The sequence below is a fragment of the Odontomachus brunneus genome, unplaced genomic scaffold, assembly GCF_010583005.1.
Source record: "Odontomachus brunneus isolate Ranch 3 - 2012 unplaced genomic scaffold, Obru_v1 Obru_scaffold_161, whole genome shotgun sequence".
Lineage (NCBI taxonomy): Eukaryota > Metazoa > Arthropoda > Insecta > Hymenoptera > Formicidae > Odontomachus > Odontomachus brunneus.
The window spans coordinates 431,679-442,973 of NW_022639611.1; the positions used below are offsets into that span (position 1 = coordinate 431,679).

An 11,295-nucleotide genomic window follows, 5' to 3' on the forward strand; every position below is an offset into this window, starting at 1 on the left:
ATTATATTTGTACATAGCCTCCGTTTCTTATAACTAAATATCTAAATAATATTTAAATAATCTAAATAATAGTTGAATAATAGTTATCTCTTTATTTTTTATATTAATGCAAAGTACATTAAAATTCAGAAAACAAACAAGAAGGTCACAGATGTTTAAAATAAGAATAATATTCCGATATTTTCTCTTGTAATAATACGTCCATGTAGGATCTTTATAGAATGTCTAATTTTGTTAAGTTCTTTTTGTCTATAAGTAACTGATAACTAAAAAATGCATTAAGTCTTAATATAGCAATGGCGAACTTCCTTAACAATTAATCATTAACTCTTATGCGTTAAGGACTCTTTGGAAATTTATATAATATATTCATTTGATAAATATCATAAATATGACGAAAATTATATCTTAAAAATGAATTACCCGGTACATAGTAGTTGGAAGAACGGTTCTGGTGTATGGAGTGAGTGGAATTTTAGAGGGTTGAAGGTGATAGAACGAAATGGGAGAGAAGGAAAGGAGAGAGGGAGAGAGAAAGAGAGAGAAAATAAGGGTGGCCGCATGCGCATCCCTCGAAATAGCGAGTCTCGGTCACCCCTGCTGATTATGGATGTTTAGTATCGACGTTGTTGCTAACGCGTTGCTTCCTCTCTCGCTTTCATCCAAATAATCGCGCTCAAGAACTACGTGCGAAAAAAGAATCTCTGCCGTCCTTAGTGCGAAATAATGAATGATATCGCGGGACAAAAATTGGAGCTGCATAACAAGGCGCGATTATGTGTTCGTTTCATCTCGCTGCGTTAGTATCTTTCGTCAGCATTAATCATGGTCTGTGACTACAATCATCCTGGAGGAGCAACATGCCGAGCCTCGACTCAAGAAGGACGTGGCGAGAGTGTGCACGTGTCGCGATAGCAACTGCGACGTTGCTTCTGTTCGTGAATAACGTGTGCAATGGCAATCGTATACATGGTGCGTGCGCTATGCGTGCTACATAAAACATCAAATCCGTAGAATAGATTGATTTGAGTCCTACGATTTACTTTAATAGGATTATCGAAACGTCAAAAAATGATTTATTTTATTCATTGTGAACGTTTTTTATACAATTGCGATTCTTAGACAGATTGTCAATTGCAAAATAGAGCAAAGCAGTGCGTAATATTTCGAAAAAATATTTAAACTCTGTCAATTAATCGTTCAAAGTGTGTTTTTCTCTCTCTCTTCTTTTCTCTCTAAATTAAAATATTTTCTTCTGATCGATACAAAGGCTTCTAAAAGTAACTTTTTCATTCAAAGAGTAGTTCATTTCATAGATACGAATTCTCAATTTTAATTCTCTTATTTTTTTCTGTTTTTATTAATAACTTATTTGTAACTTGATTAGAAATGGATCCCACTATCCTGATTAGGTTGATTCCAATTAGTTGATTTGTACAAAATGGTATTATCGAGTCCTAATAAATCATCTAACGCAACGTGGTAATTAGACTTAATTAATGCATGATGACTTAATTAATGAAGATTATTAATAATTAGGACCTTGTTCAAATCAAATAACTGATTGAGATAAATCCGATCGGAACTATAAGATAAATTTCTAGTCTTCTGTTTATACGACGGGCATGTATAATTCAGACAAATTCAAGAGAAGCACGTGTCTTTTGTATCTTGGTTGAATCGCGTATGGATGAAATAATAGTGTAATTGATTTTGTTATTCTATCGTTGTGATCGAGTCGGATCGATCTTTAGTTCTGTGTTCATCGCGCAAGCCGGTTGTAAAACATGATCGATCTTCGGAGGCTGTTGCGAGGGCGTGCGCGAGCGTGCGCGGATTAAAAGGCACAATTAAAAATACTCTAATTACCCGTCGTACTTGCAGATACCTCTGAGATGCTACTGCGGGGATGTAGATTGGAAGGCCTTCACCCTCTTCTGATAGTTACATATAAAGAGATCACTATATCTGTAAGCATCCGGCTCTTATGCTTTTTATTGGAAGCAGTTATCGACGGCGACGAAATTGTTAATTTTAAACGTCGTCTTTAAAAATTTCAACCTTTTTCCGAAGGACAGCCTTAGATCTTCCAGAGAATAAACTTTGCAGGTAGACAAAATCACTGTACCTCATAATGAGCGCGTTATGGTACGATGTCGAGAGTTGGGTAAATATAAGTTCATTGGCGACTCGCTGTTGCACTGCCGCAATGGTACATGGAACGGGAAGCTACCTAATTGCGTGCCTACCACGGCTATCTCCAATTACACTGGTACGTCGCTATGTCATCTTTTATTGGTTTTATTGTTCATTCATACAACGTAAATGCTAGAAAAACACTAAAAACATCGTCTAACAGACATTCAACGTTTCGAGCTTCGTTCAGATTTTCTAGGTATTTCTTTGAAATTTTGTTATGCAGAATGACAATTTAATCTGTTATTTTCTCATTGTTATTTTCTCATTGACCTCATATTGTTCGAGGATGAATAGAAGACGTACCACCAACTATCGAGTTTGGCTTACCTACTGGATCGGCCGCCGTAGAACCAAACGGAGCACTTGCCGTCTTTCCAGGAAGCATCCTGCACCTGGAGTGTCTCTTCGCGAGGAAGCTGGGCAATCCCGAATGGACATGGACGTCTACCTTCCGTGGATATATGACGGGTAACCTATCTCCGTTCTATAATCATAGAACAAGTTTCTAACACGAAAAAATGAAGCATTGAAATTTTATGTTATTGATCGAATAAGTTTACTCTAATATGTACATGCAGAAAAATATATACAAGTAAATATTATTTGTTTCAAATATTTCATAAGTTTATATATTTACAAATAAGTTCGTATCAAATAAGTATAAGTTAGTATCAAATTTATTCAAAATACGTTTAGAATTCCAATAAGTTTAGCATTTTAATCAAGGAAATTAAATAAAAAAAAAATTCAGTTTGTCTACTACATAGAGGTGAAGTAACATTCCCTTCAATAAAATTTTATAATATTCTTATAAACAGTAAACATTCGTTTTTTGGGTATATATTAATAAATTTGGTTAGTAATTAAGAATTTGGTTAATATATTAGTAAATTTGGTAAATGTTTACCTTTACACAGCCAGCTCCAAATGATTTCCGAGTAACCTTGATGTTGACCCTGACCTTCAAGGAGGTCAATTGATCTTTATCGGCGCTCATTATTTGTTAAAAAGTTATTAAAAAAAGAAGTTGCATAAAATAAATGTAATTTTTGGATACTATATATAAAAAACACGCAATTTGTAGGCTAGGAAGGTGCCAGCCGTACGTACACACACACACATACACACACAACACGCACACACTGTTCGACTGCACGCACGCTCGCCCGCCCGCCCGGGCGGGCTCGCGGTGTGTGCGTGTGTTCCTATTATAATTGAAGTTTTATAAATACACACTTTTTCTCATACTTTTGTGAGAAATTTTCACTCTTTAGCTTAAGTACAACAGACGTGCCCCCCCATCCCACCGCGCTGCTGGGAGTCTGGAGAGCGTTGTCCCCCAGTTACACGGCTAGAGACAGACATTTTTTTTATTCATATCTCAGAAATTATAAGCGATCGCCATATAATCGTGTTTACATTAAAAAATTATAATAACTTACACAAAAAGCACTTGGCATGCCTTTTTTTTATAGACAAAAGGTTCTCATATTTTAATGACTATCAAAATATTATATTAATTATTAATGTAATATTAAAAAAGGCACGCCAAATGATTTTTATGTAAGTTATAATTTTTTTCAACATTATATTTCTCTAATTATTTTATTTTTTATTTAATAATATATTACTAACATATTAATAATATATTTAATTTATAAATATATTATATAGCCAAAACCATATATGTTTATAAAAGTAAAAACTGAAATGATTAATCGCACTTGGCGTATACCTCTTGATATCATTATTTTTGTGGAGAGTATAAAATTGTCTTGTATTTTTCAATAGAGTATTCGCGAAAGTACAATTGATCTGAATAAGGTTGTTTTAATAATATTTTTTTAAATATATTTCAGCTGAGCTTTTGTTGTAGTTTATTTATAATGATTTTTTTTTGTAAAGACAAATAATGCTAAGGCGCGTGCACTTGACTTCTTTTTTACTTTTTTTGAAAAAGTAATTTTGTTTTTATATCACATCTTTTTTTACAAAATAATATTAAACATTGAAAACGAGTTTCTTTGTTAATAATTTTATACGTTGAACTTGGACATTGTAAATATTTAAGTGTATATAAAAAGCAGGTTCTTTAAATTTTATTTCAGAATAATTAATTTTTATATAAAAAATGTGTTTCTGTCTCTCCGTCTCTGTCTTTCTCTCTCCCCCTCTCTCTCTTTTATTATTTATTTTTTATATGTTTATTTATTTATTTATTATTTTATTATTTATATTCCGACGTCTATACAGCCCATTTAATTTAATAAATTACGAGTCGGTAAATCGATAATCGTAATATATATCTCCTTTATTCTTTTTCATCTTTTTATTCTCACCGTATTTATTTTTCTTACTGTTTTTATAATAGTTCAATTATTTTTCTAATAGTTCAATATTTACTGCATTTAGCTCTCTTTCTCTGTTTCTCTTCTTCCCCCTCTCTCCTCTTTCCTTTCTCTCTCCTTCCCCCCCTCTCTCTCTCTCACACACAGTCTCTCCCTTTTTCTCTTTACAACTCTTTTATTTTCTGTCTAATAATGAAATATGACAGTAACAACTTTTTTGATGAATAACGAATAATAATAATGAATTACTTTTAAAAATTAACCTTTCCTATTTTACTATCTTGCATCTCTTTATTTTCTATCTTCTTGCTTTGTTTCTATTTTTTGTTACTTATCTGTCTGTGTACTATCTTCTCTCTTTATATTTTCTCTTTTTCTTCTCGCTTTCTTTCTTTCTTCCTTTCTTCTTGCCTTGTTTAAAAATAATAAAAGTAAAAATAATAAAAGTAATAAAAATAAAAATAATAATAAAAATAATAAAATAACATAAAAAGTATCCTAGTTATATATCCTTATAAATTATCCTATATTATATAAAGCAATACATATTTATTATCGCGGCAGACAAAAAAAATTTATTTATTTATTTATTTATTTATTTTCTATCCTTTAATTTATTCATTCTCTTACTCACTGATATATTCCTCTTGTCTTTCCATCTCGCTCTCTTATGGTTTTTTTACCGTCTTTATCTTCATTTTTTCTGTCTCCTCTTCATTTTTTCTCGAACATTTTCTCCTTCTCTCTTTTTTTCTTCTCCTTTTCTTTTCCTTCCTCTTCTCCTATCTCCTTATTATTTAATTTAGCTATAAAAAGTAAAAACGACACAAAGTATTCAAGTTTTACATAGTTATATATTTTTATGCATTCGCCGATATTTATCTGATATTATCCTTGTTAATTCCATAGCTTTTCTACAAAATTATCACAGTAAACATATTTCGCAACTTTTAAAACTATTATATATTGAAAATATAACTCCATTCTCGTACGCGCGAACTGTCAATCGACTCTACCGTAATGACAGTTACAAATCGGTAATCGTGACACTCTCGTTATCCCGCCATCTAACGAAGAACATAGTCAACGGACATTTCTATGGCGAGGAAACGTTTCTTACGCGTAAATTTACGACTTCAGACTTTGAACTAAGATAGTTCAGCTTCGGGAGCACGTAGAGAAAAAATAAAGACAGTTTTATCAAATAATGTAAACCCAAGGAATCGATTAAGACCCTCCAGAACTTCGTTAATTCAGCCGTTATAGCCGAAATGAGAATTTAACCTACATTCAACTAAAGTCGTCGCGTAATTATACGGTAGGCTGCGTTGCTTCGCGCTTGCATTTGGTTTCGCGACAGTACCGTGTCGCTTGATTAAGAAAAAGTGTGTATTTATAAAATTTCAAATATAATACGAACACACGCACATACTGCGAGCCCGCCCGCGCGTGCAGGCGAGTAGAGAGAGAGAGAGAGAGAGAGAGAGAGAGAGAGAGAGTGTGTGTGTGTGTGTGTGTGTGTGTATATGTGTTACCTTTTTATTAATATTTGGGCATATTCGTGTACTGTTTATCATATTTCTATATACTGTGTGCAAAAATAACGTTCAACTTTTAAAACTTTTTTGTTAATAACTTTTTAACAAACAATGAGTACCGATAAAGGTCAATAGCATTGAACTCCTTGAGGGTCAAGGTCAATATCATTTGGAGCTCGCTGTGTAAAGGTAAACATTTACCATAAATTTTTCTAAAATTTGTGGTGAATATTTTAACACTACTATCAAGAAAATATTATTTGTTAATGATATTCTTTGTTAATGATAACCATTAAAGATAATTGTTACTTAAAACAAAGAAAGTATACTGCGTAATCGCTTTTCCTAGCAGTATATAAAATGACATTTTTCTGTATGTAGATTTAAATTATTTATTTAGAGAGACTTAGACACATATTACTTCATTCTTCTTATTCACATACACACACCTATATCATTCGTACTTCATTTACTTATTCACTTCAGGATGGGCAATTGCTGCTCGAGAGAGAGACTGGAAGTATCGTTTGTCAATATATTACGCTAAGCCACATAATTCCGGTGTATTCACGTGCACCACGCCCAAAGGATTGTCAAATTCTATACGAGTCCGTGTTATAGGTATGGCCGTGTTATAGGTATTTTAAAAAATATACCTTAATATTATAATATTGTTACCTGCAAGCCGTTATTGCGGTTTTGCAATACTCCCGGTCAATACAGTAATGTTTAAAAACTTATGCCCTCTAATTTAACTACACCAGAATTGTGAGACGTATTAAATCGATCGCAGTAAGGTTAATAAATATTTCGATAATATTATTTCTTAAATTCGTAACGCGTACCGATTTAATTTAAGAGAAACAATGAGAGAGAGAGGGAGAGGAAGGGGAGAGGGGGATAAGAAAGGAGGGAGAGAGAGATTCAGCTGCCTTACGATTTCAATTTTGTCTTGTAGATGTTCAATGTTCAGTGTTAACTGTCCCCGAGCCACCGTTGATAAGTCGCATCGAGGGCAGTCGAATGGGACATAATGCCATTTTCGAATGTCCAATGGGATACAGACTAGAAGGTGCTCCCGATATAACGTGTCAGTACAACGGTATGAAACGGCTTGTTTTACGATGAAAGCGATAATCCGGGAGAAAAATCATATTGTATATAATTGTTACTTTTATCGTTATTTTAGTTATTTTGATTTAATAGATAATGCGCTGGTTGCATACTGATAGCGTGTATTAAGTATTCTTGATTGGATAGAAATACATCGATATTCGCTGGAAAACATACATGCTTTGGAGCTAACCGTACCGTAGCCAAATCGTACTATTAAAACTTTTATTCGCATTTTTTATTTGCCTACCTAATAGATCTTTTTAATAGATCTTTCTTAAAAAGGTTTTTTGCGTTTTTTTAGCACGTAATTTACCCTTATAGAAATATCATACTAAGAATCATTGATAATTATTTATTTTCAGTATTAAAAATACTGGATAATAAGTAATTATTAATGATTCTTAGTATGATATTTCTATAAGGGTAGTACGTAATCTTATTTTATTCTTCGCGTAAAAATAATTATGCAAAATCGGATCTTGCAATTTAGCTGTCAAAAATTTTTAATAAATTTAATTTAAATATTTTAATTTAATATATTATAAGTATGCTTAAAGTAATTCACTTTTGCAAGAAAGTATGAAACAAGAGAGAAAAATAGTGTATTACTAAGCATATCTATTATTAAATTTATTAAAAACTTTTAAGAGTCAAATTGTAAAATTTGGTTCTGTACCGATAATAATTTTTGTGTGAAGAATAAAAGATAAAAAGATAAAATCAAGCTCATAAAGAAATATTAATTCTCTAAGATTATATTACAGTTAAAAATAATTCGTTTTTTTTTAATGAATTGACAATACTAGAAATAATAATTTAAACTTGAAAATAATAATTTTATTTAAAAATAAATTACGTATTTTATTTTAATATTATGAAAAAAGTATCGAAAAAGTTACCAAAACTGTTACTTTTTCAGTAACGGTAACAATAACAAGTTACTTTTTAAAATTAGTAAATGTAACAAGTTGCTTTTTACAAAAAGTAATGGTAACGGTAATACGTTACATTTTTTAAGTAGTTTTCAACTCTGAAATTTTGTCCCTATGTAGCCATATATAATTATACATAATTATATATATCCATAAAGAAAAAAATACTGTTATACAAATACAATCGCAGTAAATATTTATGCTTTTGACAGCAGATTACATGGACGTTTATTTAAATCAAGTTATTTTTTTCTTTTTTATTTAACATTATTTTTTTCATGTGGACATATATAATTATATATGTGACTATATAGAAACAAAATTTTCATGTATAATTTATATATAATTTTATATATTTATATGTAATTGTTTTCCCGGGAAGATACTTAATGAGAAGAAATATTTGTAGGAAAGTGGTCAGCAGGTATACCGTATTGCAAGAAGGTCACGTGTCCGTCGATAAATACTCGTGATGGTGTATTGCTGCAGCTGACTGATCAGAACAATACTTTTGGCGAAATAGCTATTTTTACTTGCATGTGGGGACATAAACTCTCTGGGCCGCAAATTATAAGGTGCGAAGCTGACGGTAGATGGAATGGATCTATGCCAACTTGTTTAGGTAAGCCGTTAATTTCTTAATTACAAAACTTATATAAGGGAAAACATTCTCTTATCTAATAACTGCTAAATAATTAATAAATTTTTATATACTTTAATATTTGATAAAATTCGAACAAGAATGTCGAAAATTAGTGATTGCCATAATAGGTGCTGTACGGAGAGAATATTATAATTTTTTTCATATAAATTCCTTTTTATTATTAATATTTATTTATTATTTTTTTAATAATCCAGAAATAAATTGTTAGTAAAGTCTATCTTGCTAAGGAACATGATAAATTTAATTGGAAACATAGTAGATTACGCTAAAAACATTGCAAGTATTTCAATAGCATATTTTACTTCCTAAAATATGGTAGCATATATGAAATGAAATAATAATTAATTACTGTCAATCTATTCTTCAATTATAAAATCCTATAGTACTCTTTATTATACAATTATTTTTATGTACTTTTTATTATACAATTATTTTTATGTACTGGACGTTTTTCTCTATTCTCAAGAGAATGCTTTTGCAACTTTGCTAAAAAATAATATTGTAAATAATTGTGAACAATGTTCGTAGAAATTACTTGTCCTGTGCCAAAAACGCCATTGAGCGGTAGTATCGTCGAGCAAACTCGACACTCCAACAAAAAGCAGTATGTTAACCGAATATATAAAGTTGGTGCATTGGTGAGATTTGCCTGTTTGCCAGGTCATCAATTAATAGGAGAGGCTTCTATCATATGTACCGAGAATGGCACTTGGTCTCATCCCCCGCCAACATGTAAGTGTATGTAATGATTGAGATTTACTCTCTAAGTTTTTTGGACTGAATTTCCACTCATTTAGTATTATTTATATGTTACATGGATTCCCTACAAGATTCCATTTATATTTTGTAATAGAAATATAATATTATTACATAAATTAGGTAGTAAAAATTTTTATATATATGTTATTAATAATATTTAAGAGAGAAATGCAGGTTTTCTAGCGTCTTTATTTATAAATATACTTTTTAAAAAATTTTTAAATAAGTAGAATAAAAGGTGGTATTATGGCTTCTCCTTTATATTTTATACAATAACTTTGTCATTAATCAATATTTTAAATTAAAGATTTATGATTATATTTGCCAAAGTATTGTTTAATCAATTTTAGATTCATAATGTTTATTACTTAGGACAATATTTATAAAAATATAGCGAAATATATTTATAAAAATGTAGCGATTTTGTGCATAATAGGTCGAAGAGAAATAGGGATGGTAATGTGGCCTCCTCACTAAATTAGATTTTTAAAATTTGTTTTATTAAAAAAATTATATTTTGTTACAAATTTATAAACTTATTCAAAATAAAATCTTAGAATAGTTTTTATACAAAATAAATAGATTTTTAAACTTAGCTTTAATTATTTTTTTTTAATTTACAATACATGTAACGTGAACTATAGATTATCAGTAGAACTATAATTAGCTTATCAAATAACTACTTCGACACAAAAACTTCGAAAAAGAAGCATATTATTAGCTTATCATGTACGTCTAGAGGACGTATTAGTAAAACGTTATGCTATTATTGAACTTTGCTTAACATAAAATGTGTACAACATAAAATGTTAAATAACAAAATACTGAAGTGTACATATGTTATGGTTAGTGTATATGATAATACGCCTAAATTTAAGAAAAATAAGAAAATATGTATAATAACATACTAAAATATACTTTGAGAATATTCCAAAATGTTCCGAAGTGAAAATGTGTTGTAACTAATTCCAGTTATTGTCTATTGATATATTAGTACCAGTGCGTAATAGCAGTCTATTAAACTAATAATTACATAAGTCATTCCTGGAATCTGCCACTTAACAGTGGAGATATTAAGAGGGACCAATATACGATATACGAGCTATAATATCATTTTCTCCTTTATCTTTAAAGAATTCACGGCAACATGATGATTATAAGCTCTATTGTCCTTTCTTTGTAATATATACTATTAGAATCATGATATAGAGTGAAGGATTCGCTTTACAATACGGAGCAAAAGAATTCACTTCACAATATAGAGTGAAAGAATTTATTTTTGAATAAAATTTTAGCCCAAGAAATTTAAAAAATACAATATATAATATGTAAGTTGTGTAATTTCGTAAAGGATATAAAAAAGAAGCCAAGTGCACGCGCATTAGCATTATTTGTCTTTACAAAAAAAAAAATCGTTATAAATAAATTTCCACAAAAGTTCAGTTAAAAGATATTTAAAAAAATATTATTAAAATAACTTTATTCAGATCAATTGTATTCTCGCAAATACTCTATTGAAAAATACGAGACAATTTTATACTCTCTACAAAAGTAATGATATCAAAAAAAGATTTACGCCAAGTACGAATGATTTAATTATTTTAGTTTTTACTTTTATAAACATATGTGGCTTTGGCTATATAATATATTTATAAATTAAATATATTATTAATATATTAGTAACATATTATTAAATCAAAAATAAAATATTAAGAGAAATACACTAATATTGAAAAATA

The 11,295-nt window shown here is 30.0% G+C and overlaps 1 protein-coding gene across 2 annotated transcripts; it reads left to right on the forward strand.

Annotated features, from left to right (window-relative positions):
• The first annotated feature begins 252 nt into the window (after positions 1-252).
• LOC116850945 (locomotion-related protein Hikaru genki) lies at positions 253-10,983 on the forward strand. 2 transcript variants are annotated; one of them, XM_032829824.1, is made up of 8 exons: positions 253-972; positions 1,885-1,970; positions 2,110-2,272; positions 2,494-2,667; positions 6,572-6,706; positions 7,044-7,187; positions 8,543-8,755; positions 9,326-10,983. In XM_032829824.1, the coding sequence occupies exons 1-8, from the start codon at positions 861-863 to the stop codon at positions 9,541-9,543; spliced, it is 1,245 nt and encodes a 414-aa protein (XP_032685715.1). In that variant the 5' UTR covers positions 253-860; the 3' UTR covers positions 9,544-10,983. The 2 variants fall into 2 exon arrangements, with proteins under 2 accessions (XP_032685715.1, XP_032685716.1); XM_032829825.1 differs by lacking the exon at positions 253-972 and having other exon boundaries at positions 2,074-2,272.
• Positions 10,984-11,295: the final 312 nt, after the last annotated feature.